The following is a 19906-nucleotide window of genomic DNA, read 5'->3' on the forward strand; positions in this document are numbered from 1 at the left end:
CAGGCCACCAGGTTAGTGGTTTATACCAGCGGAGCCAGCGTGGGCTCCACTGGTGTAAACTTGATGCTTCTCTGTAACTCTAAATAGAGCAGTGGAGCAACAAGATTTATGGGGCAGGAGCACCACCAATTCAGGGCAGTGCTCTCTCTTCACAAAGCTCCAAAATAAGTTCTTAGTTACTACCTTCAGTTAAAAGACCCACAAGGCATGCAGAAGTTAAAAGGCTCTCAACTTTCACAGCTGCTTCGGGCAGTCAGCAACATCTTCCTGAGTTTCCATACAATAGGAGAAGATATCCATCTACTGCATGTGGCAACATTCAAATACTTACCTTTCTTAAGAGTTGACTGTGAGGCTGTATTGATTCTAAATTAAATAACAGATTTTATTTCAAACCTCTTTGTGTGCAAGGTGAATTCTTTACTATTCCGTATACCGGAACAAAGGTGCTGGAATGAAGCAATGCCTGGGGCACCTGAGCTTATACTTAGGTACACTTGTTAGATTTCACAGGTCTCTCATTAACATTTTCAGGAATGCCTTCCAGAACTTTCAAAAGTGTTTCTTAGAATTCTCAGCTGCTCCTGTTAAAATTCTGGGTCAGACCTAAGAGAAATCTCGAATGTTGACTATAGCTTTAATCCAGTGGGGGCATCAAATCAGATTTGGAAGAACAAATTAGACATACTTGTCCACTGGAATTTTAAGCGTTCCCATTCTCAATAGGCATCGGAAACTAGTCAAGATCTAGGCAAGAGTCCATCAAGAGTGGGGCCCCTTCTCAGGGGTTTTAGAGAGAGTCAGAAGGGAACATTCACTGGAGACGTGGGTGTTGTAATACCCAAACCCGCCCAATGGACTCCTCTGAGTCTGTCTGCATATCAAGACTGCATATTCCCATACTTACAAACACATAGGGCTTCACTTTACTCCAAGGGAAACAGCCCACCTCATACGTCATGGTGTTCCTACCCTGGAGAGAGAACAATCAGACACATTATAAACTTTAGGAGGAGTGCAGCTGGTCTGAACATACATCATTCGACAGTAGACACCACAGCCTTGGGCCAGGTGTGTAAATGAGCAAAGGAATCAGATATACACATGAAGTAGAGCTGAAGTTAGGAGCAGGAGCACAACAATAACTACACAACGGGAATCAGATGGGCACAGTGGCAGGGATGCAGCTTTATACACGTGGTAGTGGTACAGGCACTCATCCTGCCAAGGAAATGTGGAGCACTCAAAGCAGGAATACAGATGTACTGTGCACTAAAGCACTGACACAGCAGAGCAAGAGAACAGGAATACATTTTTGTCAGAATAACAGTGGGCGCTGGGTCAAATGTGACACCGACAAGGTGGTCACTAGAAGATCAATGGGAGCATTTATAACACTGGCGACAAGTGGCTGGATCTCTTCTCCAGGGCATCTCACAGTTCACACCTGCAGGTGGGACCCAGATGTCTTATATCATACATTGTTACTGTCGACATGTACAGTGGCCACACTGTCCCTTGCCTCCCACCATGGATGCTGTGGGTGCTAAAGGTGATGTGTACAGCTCATGCAACAATACTTTCCTTCATTCGAGGCCTCCATGTGTTGTTAAAGCTAGTGTTCTGACTTACCTCCCAATATCAGGCGGTGTGCAAAGCTTATATACAGATGTCTTGCCTCTCTACACTTCTGATTGTGTTGCAGGAGGTAATATGTACAATTTGAGTAGCAACTCCTTACCACTCTCAACTATGGTTCACATTGTTCCTGGCGCTGTATCACGCTTGTATAAAGGCCTCCAACCTCCCGCAACTCTGGGTGACATTGCTGGTGGAGTTCTGTACAGTTTGTTCTAAGACCCTTACCTCACACAAATTCAGTTCATATTGCTGGCAGCATTTGTACTATTCATGTAGAAATCACTCACCTCCCACCACTGCTGCTCGGCATCAGCTTTGGTCAGTTCAATTATTTCACCCTGGTGCAGTGGTAAGGGTGGTCCGAAAGTTAAGGGGGGTGGAGGGAAGCCGTAATAATCCTCACAAACTTCCATTTTAGTGAGACCTTTGGGGAAAACAAAGGAATAACACTGTAGAAAATGTTTAACCAGACCTTTCACGCTCAGAAATGCATTGCTGCTATCATGCATTTCTTGTATGAACACAGGACAGCTAAGAACAGTGTGTGAGATACTGCCTTGGACCTCACTGTGACACCACACAACACCCATGTGTGTCAAAACCTGTGAGCTATTTTTGTGGATATCTATATTTGTACCCCTGTGTGTTTGTCTGGCATTTCCTTGAGTGCTGGGTTTTGTTAGGCCCTTGCTTTTTAAATATTTGTTGCTACCCTATGTTGTGATTTACTGATCCCATGTGTGCTGCTTACCCGCAGCTCACCAGCTGTCTCTTTGTTGGGTTTGCATTTAGGTATTATTTAAAGCCCTCTGTGTGTTGACTTTTTAAGCCCTTATATTGGTTTCGCTGAGTCAGGGTACTTGCTTTGCTAAGCTCCAGTGCATTGGGATTGACAAGCCCTTGTATTTGGAATTTGCAAGCCCCTAGGCTGCTCTGTGTTGAGGTTTGTTGAAGCCCTTCTTTTCTGAAGGTTGTGGAAGCCCTTTGAGTGTTGGTCTTGGTGAATTCCTCTCTTTGTTGGGTTGATGCACTCCTGTGTTGATTTTGTTGTGGGATCACCTGTCCCTTGCTGACACCTAACTCAGGCTTCAGTGACTCATGTACAGAAGTCCGATCTTCAAGGCCATGCTATGTTTGCGAACCACTCCTGCGGTGACCTGGTCCTTGGCCTCCTTCTGCAGATCCATTAGAGTAGGGCACCCCATATGTGCCTGGTGGAACTCTTCTCCAGGATGTACTCCAGTATCAAACAAACTATGCAGCACTTGTAGCGACCCAGACTCCAATACACAGACCACCTCTGTGCCACCTCCTCCTCCTCTCTGTTGGTGTGAGTCATGGGCCCCACATGTGGCGTTTCTCAAAGCCTGTCCTGGTGCTCTACACTACCCTGCTTTAGTATTTTCATCGCTTGAGTAGTCACAGCCTCCTCCTGAGGCTGCCATGTAGCCTGTACACTAATAAGTACAGCTGAGGTGGTCTGGGCCATGTAGGTATCTATCCCTGGGACTGACTTGAGCACAGAGAGGATGTTGACCAAAAGGTATCAAACATCCTTCTTTTCTATCACCACTATGTAATCCATGGACAACTTTTTGAAGATCTCTACCAGAGGTGTGGCAAGCAGGTACTTTTATGTCACCTCCAATGACTGCTAGGACAATAGCACTAAAACCAGGAAAAAGATCTTAGATTGGGTTTGAGATACTTACTGTCAACCTTAGTACCGTAGGATGTACGTCGTTACAACGCATGCCTTTACGACGCAACTTTTACAACGCAAGTCATTACAACGACTTGCGTTGGGGGGCGCTGGATAGTGAATAGTTTAATTTACTATTCCAACTCCAGTCCTCATGGATAGTAGGGAAGGTGTTGGATAGTAAATTAAAACTATTCACCATCCTAGAGCGCCCCTCAGCGCAAGTCGTTGTAATGGTTGCGTCGTAAAGGTACTGCGTTGTTAAAGTTGCGTTCTAAACGCTGTTCCCCGTACCCTATGTCTCAGGCCAGGAACATTCCTCTCATTATTACCCACCCTACTAGCAAACCACATGGGCTTAGGTCTACATGCATGAGAGCATTTGACTTACTCCCAGATGTCTACAGTGGCCAGGGCGAGTGTCTCTGGTTCCCCCCTAATGCCCGTACCCACATGTGGCAAGCTGGCTATGAGGGGTGGAGCTGGTTCAAGACCCTTAAAGGAATCCTTCTACTAGGGCCTTTCCTTGTGGCCCTTAAAGCAAGTCGCCACCCAGGTGCAGAAGCAACCTCCGTCCCTCCCTTTTCCGTGTGGTTCTGGTTAGTTATTAAGGTTTCCTTAGTATTGTGCCTGGTCCTTCTGTTTAGGAGCCATTCTGATGTTGTTCTTTTCCGTCATGGACTTGGAACCAAGCTGCCAAGTTAGCTTACACTTGTCAGCCATCACAGAAAGTTTCTCTGAATGCCATTCTGTTGTGTTAAACAGCACTCCCCTCTGCATCACTCAGCCGCTACTGACTGATTAAGAGACTGGTTATCTTTACAATCACACAATACATAATGGAGATAGTTTTCATGTGGAACTCCATCCACCATCTTGTCCTTCATGAACCCTCAAAGATACCACGCTAGTCTTAGCTCAAATCATTTGATCAGAGCATCATTCATGCACTCCTAGTTTCATGGTCACCCTCAAGCATTCTTCCACTTACTAAGTTCCCTCCAAAGAAGATGACTGTAGGAAACCTGTTTTGTATTTTTCATCTAATAACTCACAAACCACCCCAAACTATCTGAGCCTGATACATACATGTACTAGACCCTTTGGAACCTTGGAGGGGAGTCCTTGAGTTTAGAGGTATCAGCTTTTCCTGAGTTATCGCTTTGCTGGAATTCTAAGATGTGCTTCCTAAAGGTCTATCTGCTTTGTCTTCAATTCCTCGCCTCTCTTGTTCCTGCCTCTCTCTTGTTCTCACCTCTCAACTCACTACTCCTGTCTTTCCCTTCACCTCTCCTCCTGTTCCTGGCGAGCTAACCTCAACTTTTTCTTATATCCTAATGTGCCTGTAAGAAGGCGGACAGGCGGTGAAATTTGGGCAGCTTGGCAGGTTGCAGGACACGTAAAGACATGGAGTGGTGCTGATGGGCTTGTCTGTTTTGCATTTTCAATGCACTCGCCGCGCTCGCCCTTGCTGTGGTGGCATTTCAGCAGTGATCAGCAAACATATGCAGACTGTATGTAGACAGCTAACCTTGGAATGCTACCACGATGCCAGGCACATAACCAGGAAAAAACATACGAGGTGTAGGAGGGCCTAGGAGAACACAAAACTAAGGATGATATGTGTAGGAATGTCAATAATCACAGGAGTGAAAGATCAAATAGTGACAGTAATTAAAACTCAATGTAATCAAAATTAGTAATGTCACCCAGCTAAAACAGATGTGATATTAAAATCAAACAAAACAGCACTTCAATTGAAATAAAAAACCAAGTAGTAACTGAAGAGGCGCGTGCTGAGTGTAACTCCATGTTAGCAGGGTAACAACAAGGATCCCTGGGATAGTTCACTTATTGAGATGCTGCTCCAGAGTTGTACTGGTAAAGTGAAAAGAAATGTGTGTCATTCTGAACAAGGCTCAGAAGGAAACTGTTGAGTGAAGCTGATACATAAAGTCTATTTGGTGGAGTTAGCCTGGTCTCTGAAGTCACATGAAAGAAAAGAACCTAAATAGATTAGATGAAATACAAGGTCTGGCAAAATCATTGCATCTATCTTGGACTTAAGAGCTCTGTAAAGATTTACCCGGTGAGAGGGGCACCTTTCTCAGGGAGGGGAGGGGGGGCTGTTATAGCTAGGGGGCCTGCAAGCCTCTGTGGTGTAAAGCTCCTGCCAGAGCTGGTGAAGCTGCTTCTGCTGCTGACATATCTGATGTCGTTGTGAAAAAAGTAGGCCTTTACTGTACACCTCACTAAAGCAGCAATGTAAAGTCAATGTCACAGTGTAACCATCCACGAAATGCAGTGGCACTGTATTGTTCACAAGTGCTCTCAACACACAAATAACGTTTTCTGCAGCAAAAAACTAAAAAGGGAGAGATGAAATGAGTTACTTACCTGTAACTGCAGTTATCCAGGATTGGTATCTTTCATAGATTCACAATTACCAATAAGACGTATTCTCTAAAGTGGAAAAGGTTCTGTGTATGGTGTAAAGCAAACAAGATACATCCCTTTTCATCAACAACTGCACAAATTCTACCTTACCTGCTCCATTTGGCGCACTCAGGATTGGCCCATGCTTCTATTAAAGTCCACCTGGCGGCCATATCTCGATTCAGGCGTTCGTCATCTGGTACTTCCCTCTGGTCCAATAGACTGGTTAAGCAATTTCTAAAAGGCCTGTTCAGGACATTCCCTCCGATGAGAGCTTTACCACCCACCTGGCAGCTAAACATTGTGCTTGCTCAACTGATTAAACATCCCTTTGAGCCAATACACAGAGCCGACATCAAATACCTGTCTTGGAAAACCGCTCTCTTACTAGCGCTCACATCAGCAAGGCGTGTAAGTGAGCTGCAAGCCTTCTCTATTCAGGATCCTTTCCTGCAGTTCAAACAGGACAGAGTTATTCTACGGACCAACCCTAAATTCATCCCGAAGGTTCCGTCTAATTTTCACCTGAATGAACCTATAGTCTTGCGGACTTTCTTCCCAAATCCACTTTCCGCAGCAGAGAGGTGTTTTAAGTTCTACATCCACCGAACAGAACAGTTTCGGAAATCCAACCAGCTTTTTGTTGCCTTCAGCAGGCCCAGAAAGGGTCTTCCATTAACTAAGCAGAGCATTTCTCGTTGGATCTCTGCAGCCATTACTTTCTGCCATCAACAGGCAGGTCATCCTCTGCATTCTAAAGTTCGGGCTCATCCAACCAGAGCTGTCTCCACTTCAATGGCACTCTTTGCAGGAGTGCCCATTATCGACATATGCAGAGCGGCGACATGGAAGACACCACATACGTTCACCAGGCACTACTGCTTGGATTCTGAACTCATGAAAGATGCAGCAGTAGGACAAGCTGTGCTCCACCATCTATTTCACTAGAGGTGAGCCTTCTCTCTTTCATCCCACCTTCCTACTGTCTACTCGCACATTTCTCTTTTATATGGTATTTTGGTACTTGTTATATTTCACAATTGGTATTCTAATATCGAGTGATTTTACATGTTGTACCATACGAAATGTGCTGGTGATTGCTTGCTACTCTGATTCAGGCATGTGAATCTATGAAAGATACCCCTAATACTGGATAAGAAATGCGTTACTTACCTGTAACTGCAGTTATCCAGTATTGGTATCTTTCATAGATTCACATGCAACCCACCCACCTCCCCTGGAAGGGCTCACCTTGGTTCTCTCAGTAGGTACTACTTAGCACTGTGCTTACGAAATTCTGAGCGACTAGGGCTCCTTTCAGGAAGGTTCTAGAGGGTGGTGATATCTGACTGGCTCTTGGCCAAAGTTTGGTCCTTTTTACAAAAGGACATGGATATGTTACTAATGAGAGGCCTCTGGCCTAATACTATGTATATGTCTTTATGACATTACTCTTTTTATGTACCGGGGACTCCCACCCCGACGACGGGGAATGATTCAGGCATGTGAATCTATGAAAGATACCCCTAATACTGGATAATGTGAAAGTAACATGAATATGTAACAAGTTGCATAGCGGGCAGAGTTTGGTGGCCAGTTAGTTGCCTGTTTAAAATCGATGACTGTCACAATCAAATGGATCGTTTAGTCCATGATTTATTTACTAATACTCTGCTCGCTGTGTTTATAAGTAAAATGTCTTTGCCCCAGCGGTTAGGAGAGTGTACTTGTGGCTAAAGGCAAACACTCAATTGTTTTATACTGTAGCAAAGTGGAGGCAAAACAGTGACAGTTACAGTTTCTAAATTCATTATTCAAACATTGAAAAGTTCATATTAATGATTCTTGTTAGGAGATCTCAAAGGATTCACGGATATTCGCTGCTAATGTCTGACAAAGCAACCCCCCCCATCTCCTGATACACCTACAGAGCCAATGGTTGAATCAAATTGAAGAGAAGTGTCTGAGTATTTGTCTATGAATGTATACCCGACAGCACTAGAATAGGGCCTTGATGTCAGTGACAACACAACGCTAGATGGAGTAAAGAAATCTGATGAATCTATAAAGTGCATTTCTAAAGAAGAACTGAATGCTGACCTATTATCAGCATAACAATTTCTATGCAAGGTACTTTCCTTATAATCTGGGATAACTTTCCTAACTTTATGGACCCATAAATGCAGGTTTTCTGTATTTTAGACAACGACTGAAGATTAAGGATATTTTCATTTATGATTTGCTTAATAGCATCCATGCCATTTTACTAAGGCATATTGACCTTAGTACAGTTTTTGTGATGAAATATTAACACATCGTAATGTATTCTTGCCAATCATTTGTTATCACCCTGTTTCATCCACTGTCATCATTCTCTTCCAGGAAGTGGCTTAAACAATTAACACGATTACCATCTAATACTTTTTTAGCCCTCTACTACTCTACTTTTGCACAGAAATGTTTTAGGCTTAAATTATTAACACAGACATTGTGAACATAAAATAGTCACACATGTGTGTTCCTGGCCTCACCTGACTGATTCTTACACTGGTTGCCACTGCTGCTTGTTTTTTTCTGTCAAGACAAAGGGATATGTTATTTGGGTACTCATTTGTATGCAATAAAATTATGAGAGGAGAAGTTCTCAAAACAATGCCCTCTTTACGACCCCAAGCTGTACCTATCCCTGGCGAGCAACTCAACAACACACACTTGAACTACGGTTCATGTGTAAGTCTACTTCTACACCACGCTCTACCCTATACACAACATTCCCTTCTCCATGACTCCTGCATTCTGCCTCTCACCAACGTCCATCTACACCACCCTTGAGGTACACCCCTTCCTCGCATACCTTTCTGTTCCTACCTGTTCCTTTCCACCTAACCCGGTCACAAACTCCAAGCCCCAGCACCATCACTCCAAATGTCACTATCTCCAAGCTTATCCACTTCCCCTTCACATAATCTCAACATCTCATTCTCTGCCCAGATCCACATATCCTGGGGAACACTCAGTAAGCCAATGGTGGAGCAGACGCTGCAGAGGACTCGAAGGAGAGGCCCATACCTTCTTGATCGTTGAGGAGCCAGAATCTGTGAAATGGAAAGAAGCAGCCTGTTACACTGGAGCAAAGTACAATCCATTGCATCACTGTCGAGACCTATATCATAATAAACAATACTAACTGCAGCAGAAGACAGAATATCATACAAGAATAACAAACCAAAGTACTGACATCTTCAGGAGACAAACTCTTCCACAACAAATTCCTAACTTCAACAAGAGACAGAAACCACTACCCATATAACTATATACTAATATTAGCAGAAGACAGAGGCCCAAACCCAACTCCAAAATATATACCTTCATTGGATAGTCACAGGGACTAATGGCTCCAAACTGTGGTCAGTTTACCTCTGATGTTGGCTGACCCACCAATGATTTGCACCAAGTTCCCACCTTAAGCATTTGACTATCAATTGTCGCTATGTGAGCAGTGCAAAGGCTTATTCTGGGAGGTGGTGTGATGTTACAGAGTCAGAACTGTGTATCTCACTGAGTAACTCTTAACAAATCAATGTGCCGCTAGAGCTATATCTAGAATAGGAAAAAGTACCTTATTCTACTCTAGATGCAAAACTACAGAAACAAATGTGCTACTATTTAGGAAACATACTAACAACTATGGGAAACAGACAGGTAATGCTTCACAATGTTTACAGTGTTACACCTGCTGTCTCGGGCACACATGGTTGCCTGACAAAATATTGTGGACAAAATATCTACAATAAATATCGCAAACACAGATATCAATTTTCTATACTTTATATGTGACATCAAAAATATCAACAATAAAAATATACAAGACCCCATTTTCATCAAAATGAATAAGTATATAAAATGTTAACTATTATACGCTATATTAGCTTAAAAACATATATTAACTTAAAAAGTAATATTATATTAAGCATATGCTTGAAATATAAAAATATGTAACTTACAAACAAAATAAAAATATACACTTTAAAATAATTGCAAATTAATTATTTAAGCATAATAAACAACTAATACAAATGAATTATATTGTCACTATGTATAAAAAATAGAAATATGTATATAATCTAAAAAATAAATGAACAAAAATGAACAAAAACCAAATATAATAAAGTGAAAAAAATATTAACTCATCTTAAAAAAATTAGACTTTGAGGTAAAATGTACCACTCTTACTAGAACTTGAGCAACTATAGGGAAAGTGTTGAACTTTGAAAGGGTCAGATTTACTTTTCTCATTACATCATAAGCAAAAGTAGGAAAAGTGTTAGACTTTGGAGTGGTCAGATTTACTATCCCTACTCCACTCTGAGCAACAGTAGGGAGAGTGTTGCACATTGGAGGGGTACAATTTATTATTTCCTCTCCAACATAAGCAAAAGTAGGGAAAGTATTAGACATTGGTTAGATGTACTAATCCCACTCTAAACTGAGCTACAGTAGGGAAAGTGCTGGACTATGGAGGAGTCAGATTTACTATTCACACTCCAACATAAGCAACAGTAGGAAAATGTTGGGTTTTGGAGGGGTTCGGTTTACTATTCCCCTTACAATCTACACAACAGTGGGAAAATCTTGTCCAGTGGAGGTGTCAGATTTAATATTCCCATACCAACATAAGAAAGAGTGGGCAAAGTGTTGGACTATGGAGGGGTCAGATTAACTACTCTCACTACAATCTAAACAAGAGTAGGGAAAGTGTTGGGGTTTGAGGGAGTTAGAGTCACTATTCCTACTACAACGTAAACAAAAGGAGAGAACATTTTGGTCTTTGGAAGGGTTGAATGTACCATTCCAACTCCAATTTAAGCAACACTAGCTAAAGTGTTGGACTTTGTAGGGGTTTACTATTGCCATTCTAATCTGAACAAGAGTAGGAACAGTGTTGGAATTTGAAAGGTTAGGTTTACTATTCCCACCTCAACGTAAGCAAAATAGGGAAAGTGTTGAATTTTGAAGGGGTACTATTTACTATTCTCATTCTAATCTAAATAAGAATAAAGAAACTGAACACCGATTAATCATTGAATTAATTTACAGAATTATCAATTACAACATTAAATTAGATGAAAACTTGTTTTAAATGAAAGACAATAATTTACATTTAAAAAAGTCCCACCCTAATCTCCTACAAGCCCAACAACCTGCTACTAAATAAATATTTTCTAATTAAATTAAAAAAATAAACAAACCACACTCAAACAAATTAAGCATAAATATTACTACTATACTAATAACCTATGATACTAAAGGAGCTAATATTTACCCAACTAATTCAAAAATATTTTATACAACTTGTTAGAATTGGGGGTCTCTGGTTGGCGCAGGTAGGTACTTGTACCAAGCAGGGACCCTCTCCTCTAGTCAGGGCTAGGGAATTACCCTCTTAAAATAACCCCTGCTCACCCTCTAGGCGGCGTGGCGCGAGCAGGGAAGGCTAGTTCAGAGGCGATGTAAGTTAAGCATTTGTGACCACATACAGTAACCCAGTGACAACACTACAAATGGACACCACGCAAGGTTTTATATCAAAAGTAAGTATACTTTATATAGAATTATCACAAGACCAATAAACGACAAAAAGAATACACAGTACTATTAACTTTCAAGAGTTCTGGTTAAAAAGGTGTAAATCAAAGTTCTGCGTGAGTCGGTAGCCTTGTCCGGCTACTGCGTGCTGAAAGAACACAGTCTAACAAATCCAGCAGACCGCGGCGGTCCGGGCCCACTCAAATGTCGACAGACTCAAACACAGTACCTTTTCCTTGAGGCGGCCGGCACGGATGTGCGAGCTGGTTCCGGTGTTCGTCGCGGTGTAGAAAAAGAAAGCGTTGCAGGTCACGGTGTCCCTTCCATCACGGTGCAGGCTACAGCTCGTTGACGGCGTCGGTGAGCTCAGAGCTTGCGTTGTTCGGGGCGGACGTTGCTCGTTGCGGTGCTTCCAGCTTTACGGTGCAGCGTTGGAGCCGGAGTTTGGGAGCTGGTGTCGGTCAGTCCGGGCAGCGGTGCGAGTCGGGCGGTGCGTCGCGAAGTGTGCGAGGCGGTGCCCAACTCCGGTGAGGTCACAGGACTCGAAGTCAGCAGCAGTGACCGTGTCGGTCAGACCAGTTCGATTCGGTGTAGCGAGCCGTTGCACGTTGGGGTGTCTTTCCAGTCGCAGTGCAGGCTACGGCTCGTTGACGGCGTTGAGACGGAGTCGGTGAACGAAGAGCTTGCGTTGTTCGAGGCAGACGTTGCTCAGTGCGGTGCCAACAGGACACCGGGCAGGTCGTGAGAGTCGGTCACAGCTCACTGCCTCTGTAGCCACTGGAACAGTAGCAATTCACAAAGGCTGGTGAAGTCCACTGGTCCTGGGACTTCGGTCAGGGGACAAGCTCTCTTCCAAGCCCTTGGAGATCTTTTTAGCACAAGTTGAAAAGCAAAGGTGAAATCCACAAAGTCCTTTCTCCTCTCTAGGCAGCCAGGCAACCACTGCAGGCCAATCCCCCCAAGCAGCACTTCAGCTTGGGAATAGTCTCTCCTCAGTTTCTTCAGATTCCTTCTCCTCAGCAGAGGTTTCTTCTTGTCAGTTCCAGGAGTGATCTAATTTCATGGGATCAGGGTCCCAATACTTATACCCCAAAACAGTTTGTTCTCTAAGGGGGAGAGGGGCCTGTGCCCAGTTCAAGCCAGTTCTGAAGCACTCTGTTTACCAGACTTCTCCTTCCCTTTCACAGCAGAGGGCAGGCACATCAGAGGCCTCACAGGAGGTGAAGCCAGCATTGTGAAAGGCAAGTACAGTCCAGGAGCACTTTGTTGACAGTCTTCCTTCTCTTCTTTCAGTGTGCAGGGCAGAGACATCAGATGCACCACAGGGGGTGGAGCCAGCACTGTGGGGGGCGGGCACAGTCCTATTCAGGTCCCAGGTGCAACTCCTCCCTCCCATCTGGTTGCAGATCTCCCTATTCACCATCGGGCCGCCCCAGACTGTCTCCTGGAATTCCCCAGTCCTGTCACACACAAACCCAGACAAGGAATACACAACCTAGCAGAGGCGGGCCCAAATGGTTAGGCAAGCAAATACCTACTTTCTAAAAGTGGTATTTGTAAACACAGGATATTAAAATAAACTTTACTAAACGATATATTTTATTATTCTGAGTCCAGGCAAACTAAACGCGAATTTCTACCATGTTCTCTGAGTCTGCTAGGATTATAAACATGTAACAATCCAGCAGCCCATTCTAGCTTATGGAGAACAGGTAGCCTTGCAATAGTGAAAAACGAAAATGGCTGTAATTCACTATTAGGACATGCCACACACATCAGGGCTTGTCCTACCTTATACTTACAATGCACCCTGCCCTTGGGCCTACTATAGGGGTGACTAATATGAAGAAAAGGGAAGGTTTAGGGACTGGTAAGTGGGTGCACTTGCCCAGTCAGCATGACAGTACCAGACTGCACGCAGGCTCTGCAATGGCAGACCTTAGACACGTTTTACAAGGCCGCTTCTGTGGGTGGCACAACCAGTGCTGCAAGCCCACTAGCAGCATTTGGATTTACACGCCCTGGGCACACTCAGTGCACTGTACTAGGGTCTGACAAGTAAACCAAATATCCAATCATGGAACCACTAATCAATACATCAATTTACAGTAGGGAGCACTCGCACTGTGGCACTGGACAGCAGTGGCACAGTGCCCAAAGCATCTAACACCAGAAAAACACATGAGGAAACAGCAAAAATGGAAGGGAGACCCACGCCAATGGTGCCAGGTCTAACACAACTATATTAAATTAATGACATTATATTCAAATATATTTTTAAAAATGTATCTTAAATAATTGACAAAATTCTTACATTCGATCTTCTGTCCCACAATAATTTTGACATCACAATATCTTTAACACAATATTTGTGAACCCAGATATGTTTACAGGATATGTTATGGTATGTCCTTGAGTCCACCTATGACAGTTCTGCCTTCATCACTGCCTGTGAGGTTAAACAGCATTTTAGCATGTACAAACCACAAGTTCCAAGCTGCCATAAGCCAACACGAGACCATTAAATTTGATGGGTGTGAGAAGAACTCATATCGAAGGTGGCATGCCAGCTCCAGACATAGCTGCTTTGCTCATCCAGCCAGCCTTCTTTTAGGGGCCTTTGCTGTCTCCAAGGGCAGTTACCATAGGGCTGAGAGCAGTTGTAGTTCCAAGAGCAGCAGTCAAATGCTCATACAAAATTCCTCCACACAAGGGAGATGAAAACCCATCCAGATGTCACACCAAAAGAGGAGCAGCTCATCAAGCAGGTGAGGTGGGTGGTTACAGTTGTAGACTTACCAGCCTTCCATGATTTGGGGTCTGTGGTCTACAAGAGGCTCATAGCATTAGGGGTTCACCCCTAAGCAGCAAGGCTCCCCACACAGGGTATAAGGCCCATCAGTTTGCATCAGCAACACCACTAAACTCTCCCATGCCCGATGAGGAGGAGATGAGATGAGGGCAGAGATGACTTTGAGGCCCAGGTGAAGTTACAAAGGGACATTCACTCCTAAAGCAGGGGCGCCGGGGTTCGCCACAGGTCTTTTATGCACTGAGATCCCTCTAGGCTCCATAGTGCATTCAACTTAGCCAGTCCTTCCTACGATCAGTTCCTCTTCTTCCACGCAGCTGGACATAGTTCTCTTTTAGGCAGGACCCTTCTGCAGAAACACTATCAGAGCTTCTCTCTTAGGAGCACAGGTAGGCGCAGCATCCCAGGGTGGATCCTCAGCACTTTTAGCAGGAATCATTGGACTGAAGGTGATATCCAGTCAGCTGACACCAGCCCTGAAGCATAGATGTTTCACAAACACTTTGCAGGGGTGATGTCTGGGTACCAGTCAGTGAGATTTTCCAGAACACTGGGGTCTTAGGCCCTTGCTTAGTCTGTTTCCATAGTTTGCAGATTCTACACATGCAGTTCTGGGACTGTTTTAGGTGGTTCTATTCCTTTTGTTTATTAATTTCAGTTTGTATTTGAAGTAGGGTTGGAACCAGGATTCTTTGGCTCAAAGAAACCCAAAACACAGGCGCAAATAAGGAAGATACACATGCATGATAGTTACATACATGTATGATAGTTGTCTTTGTGCTGAGCAAAAGAAAGAGTCAATAAAACCTGCAACTGGCTCCTTGAGATACCCAAGCCAGGGATACACACTCACAGAATTATGCAATCATTCTCATCCAAAAAGACACTGCTCCCAGATCTGAGTACTTGGTGGCTACCAAGACTCATTGCTCAGTTGGTGAAATTTGGTTCTCAGACTGACAAAGCATCCATAAAAGTAATTCAGAATTCCTTTCCCCTAAAATGGCATTGCGCTTCACTGCGAGGTCCAATCCATGTAACAATATATACCACTGGTACAGCCAAAGAGGTTTGCGATATGCCTGGACCACAAACTTGGTGTCTAACAAGTAAGGCATGAATATCCTAGCGACCCACTCTATGGCAATGCACTCTTTTTTTATGACAGTCCAGTTCTGTTCTCCAGGAAAAAGTCTGTGGTCAATAAAGGTAACCAGATACCCCTTTCCTTGTCATTGAGCTGGGAGAGAATTGTTCACCTATCTGGTCAGGAGCATCCATTTACGGAATAAAGGTCTGCCTGTAGTCAGGGGCCTTCAAGACAGATGCATTGCTCACTGTGGTCTTCAGGTCTGTGAAAGCCTTTTGAGACTCCTCCGCTCAAATTGCTTTCTGGGGCTTCCTTTATGAAGGTCTGGGCTCTTCAGGTGGCAACCATATGTGGCCACAAAATTACTGTAAATAGCTGGTGGGACCTAAAACAGCTCACACCTGGTTCTGTGTGTTTGCATACCGGCTGCACTTTAGCTTCAAACAGGCCTATCATTCTCCATCTGACGAACAAAATAGACTGAAGAAGGTTGCCCAACGAGGTACTTAATATCCTTGATAGTCAGTTTGGGCCCCTGAATCTGCGCCAACACCTGTTCCAAGGGCTCTATGTTGTTCTTCTGTTATTGTAAACAGGAATATCGTCAAGACAGGCTACACTGTAGTGTAGTTCCTAGATTCCCAATAGGCTCTGCGCATTGGAATAATATATCCTATAGATTAGACGTAGGACTGAGGTCGACTAGGTCTCTATCGAATATACTAAACTTAATAGTGAGTGCCAGCTAGCTCAGAGGTCACTAGAACCTTTCTCAAATTCACAAGAAGGGATTAGTTTCTGACAACTGCATAAACATGACAACTTTGTTTTCCAAGAATAAGAAATACATCTCTAGAATCACGGAAACAATAGATAAGTATCTCACACAGGTCAATCGTGCATGCTTCGTTTCAACAGAGTTTGCAGAGAAATAGAGAGACAGGCGTTTTCAATAAAAAGGTTTATTGAACAGTCTTCTTTCTCATGCATGAGAAGTGAACTGCTACAAGCGGTAAGCAGACTGCAAAGTATAATGCTACAGTGAGAAGAGTATTATAAAATAATACTGCAAAAGCATTGTATGGTTTCTAAGCCATATAAAAATACATACATAAATAACATTGACAACAAATACTCAACTGGTGCTTCTAAATACGCCTACCCCAATGTACCTAACCTAAGTCTAGTACGCGGGAAGAAGTAAGTATTGTGTAGCATAGGTTTAGTTGTTTTTGCCAAGAATCTACCAAAGGTTTCTCTAGGTTCTAACCAGCTCCATACCTTGGTTTAGAATGAAGGAGGTCTGGTATATCTGTCTCAGGACTAGATTTCCCAACACCCCGCAAGGGGAGCTTGGAAACACTGGAGCTGGATTCTCGGCAGGAGAAGGGCAGCCTCTTGATCAGTGTGTCAGCTGCAGGGTCGGCTTCCTTTGGCACTTGCTGTAGTGAGCTGCGTCGGGCAAGTAGATAGTCGAACTGCTCCGAACCACCGTAGTTTGCCATAGCAAGTGAAGGTATATTTATACCTTGAAGGTGTTTAGGAATGCCATAGATTGACGTAAAGTCGGGCATAATAACGCCAGGAAAGAACCCCTAGGGAATAGTTGGTCTTTGCAAAGTAGATGAGTTCTTGGACAAATCAATATTCAAGCAAGGGGAAGTTCCCTAACTGCTTAAGCCAATTTGACGTTTGGTACGGGTGGAAGTAGCCATGCCTGTATTTGCCTGCATGGGCTATGCCTAAATAAGGGATTGATTTCTATGCCTTTATAAGGGCAATGTGAATTGTACCTATATAAGGGCATGAATCTGGAAAATTTACTTGGAGCTCTAAACGCCACACAACAACACAGACATCTTCCAACCCTGACAACACGTGGTTAACTAGGCAAAGTAAAGTGACAAACACATTATTTCACCCAAAAGGTATAGCAGTAAACTGCTAGAGGCCTTCCAGGATACAAAATGCAGAGCAATCTGCCACTGGTCAGATCAGCCTATCCACCAGCTTGCAGGATCACATGTTCTTCAGCCTTGTCACAAGGGTTCCAGATCTTGGCCACCTCAGGTTTGATGAGTTCTTGGACCAGGTTTGACAAATTGTAAGTTTTGCTGTTCACGAGCAAACTTGTTTTTGTATCTATGTCATGGACACAGGAGGCTGTCAACACAGGGATCAGTGAGAAGAGATTGAAAATCGTTTCTAGATCTTCTGACTTCTTTACACCCTTCTTTCTTCTCAGGAGACAGATCTCAGCAACCTTCACCTCTTCAACAGATCCATCCTCTTCATAGTTGAGCAACAGGTAGGTAGTGGAGGGTGAGAAAGTAAGTGTCTCGCTCTTTTCTTCAACGTCCTCTGCTACTGCCAAGAGATTCATGCTATACTCTGTGGAGGTAGGGCTTCAGCTAGCTCACATGGACCACCCTCCTTGGTTCTGTTGCCCCCACTTTCCTCAACTAAAAGAAACACCAGAGATCTTTTGGACCACTTTGCAGAGGCCACTTCATTTGTCCTTCTGAGCTCAGGGTGGTGGTGGGGGTCAAGTCGGTTTCAAATGGACCAACCGTGTTGATGACCACCCTCTCAAACACCACACCGTCCACTGGTAGAGGTATCAAATGTACCATAGTCCTACCTCTAGACTTGCCACTACTTTGACTAGTTGGGAGGTTCTACAGAATCACTCTTTATTATGGTAACTCCCCTGCCAATAAAACAGAAGGTACAACGTGTCATGGTCCTTTTCAATGTCCAAGGGTCTACTGGGGTGGCAGAGTGGGCTAAAGAACGGTGATGGATCAACCCCAGATCTTTTGACTGGGTGTGAGTGTTTGATTGGTTCAGATGCTCCGTCCATCACCACCCCCTTTTGTACCGCAAGGGTCTACTAAAGCAGCATTGTGGGCTAGAACAACAGGGATTTTCTCTGCATCTAAAGAATCATCAGTCTCCTGCTGGCACATGGCTCAAAGTTCACAGATTCATCCTCCATAACTCTGTCCTACTAGGTCAAGCTATGGGTACCAACCATTAATGCAGAGGTCTGGTCCTTGGATTCCTTAATGGACCCACTTGATTAGGGCAGTCCCCTTGTGACAGAAGGAATGCCTTCCAGGACAGTACTCCAGCAGTTAATCAACCTCCAACTCTAGTACCTACCCAGACCCCAATAAACAGCCCACGTCCGAGGCCGCATCCTCCTCTCCATAAGAAGCGGGACAATAGGCTCAATGGCTGGTGTCTTCTCAGAGCCTCTCCTGGTCTGCTCTATACTACCGTCCACTATCACAGACCTTCTACTGCTGGAGTAGTTACAGCCTTCTTCCTAGGCTGATGTGTGGCCTGTGCTGTGATAGGCTTAAGTGGCCTAGACAACATGGGCTGTGCCTATGTCCCTAGAACTAACCCTGCGGTCGCTGACTTTCACACACCCAGCATACTGCTGCTCCCTCACCACTATGTGATCCATGGCTAGTTTGTTGTTGAACTCTACCTAAACCGTGGCAAGACATCTTTATGTCATCCCCACTGACAACTAGGCAAATTCTGCTGAAACCATGGAAAAGCTTCTTGTGTTTGAGATGTATAGTCTCAACCATAGTTTGGTTGGCAATGGTATTACCCACTTAAATGACATACCATGTGGCATTTGTGTATATGTGGTCAAAAGACTTTGGGTCTTACTCCCAGCTGTCCATAGCAATTAGGTTAGGTGCCATCAGGTCCTCACCTGTGCCAGTCCTCACATGTAGCATGCTGCCTATCAGGGGCGTGGCTGGTACAGGATACTTAAAGGTGTAATCCTTCCTGTCATGCCCTTACTTTCTTTTTTTCTGATTATTGTTGGATGTTTCAAGTTCTTTTCTCTACATCTTTTTCCTTTCTTCTTGGTTGATTTATGGATTCCTACTGGGGTGAGCATGATATGGATACCTAGGATCTATTGCGTCATAACCAGGTATTGCGTCAAAGAAAGCTCAAGATAGCCATCCTAAATTAGGGTTTGGGAACACATTTTTTGGTGCTGAAGAAACGGTAAGTATCCAGTACTGGACCGACAGAGCATTAAACATGTCGACCTGAATAGTGAAACCTCAACAGTTCACTACATCACACTAACTGAATAGTGACGCTTCTTAACTCAGTGTACACTACCCTGACTTAAGTTTTTAACCTTACCGAAGGATCTTTGAATGAAGTTTAATTTAATTTCCTTGAGGTAATTCCACCTCACGTATTATACTCCACACACCTGTATACACCATCACAGCTGATACAAGAAAAGATCTCTGACAAAGAACCCTTTTTGTGGGGCCCTTGAGGCATTGCAGCGCCGGCTCCATGAGAAGCAAAAGGCCCAATGATTAAGCATGACACCCACATGGGTGTGTGAGGGCAAAACTTCCAAATAAGGAAGACCCCCCCCACCTCAGAACCATAGATTCCAACCTGTTACTTCTCCACCTCTTTCTAACCTTTTCCACTTAGGAACAAGTACCCACATTGATTATACATATTAGTCGTAGTTAGGAGCACAGGTACTAGACCTTTATTTTGCTCCTAGTCCCCCTTCCTGTGTTTTATGACATTCCCACAACATACTTGATCTTCTTCCTCCAAATTACTCCATAAT

The 19906-nt window shown here is 43.9% G+C and overlaps 1 protein-coding gene across 1 annotated transcript in view; it reads right to left on the minus strand.

The window, feature by feature from the left end:
- VAV1 (vav guanine nucleotide exchange factor 1) overlaps nt 1-19906 on the minus strand; it is a 650161-nt gene that overhangs the window by 118498 nt on the left and 511757 nt on the right. Inside the window, exons 18-21 of the mRNA XM_078686053.1 lie at nt 8849-8874; nt 8311-8353; nt 1929-2065; nt 908-973 (exon numbers count right to left, since the gene is read on the minus strand). Of these exons, the coding sequence (XP_078542179.1) occupies nt 908-973; nt 1929-2065; nt 8311-8353; nt 8849-8874 (272 nt within the window). The remainder of the gene's footprint in view (nt 1-907; nt 974-1928; nt 2066-8310; nt 8354-8848; nt 8875-19906) is intronic.

Source organism: Lissotriton helveticus, chromosome 1_1 (genome assembly GCF_964261635.1).
Source record: "Lissotriton helveticus chromosome 1_1, aLisHel1.1, whole genome shotgun sequence".
NCBI lineage: Eukaryota > Metazoa > Chordata > Amphibia > Caudata > Salamandridae > Lissotriton > Lissotriton helveticus.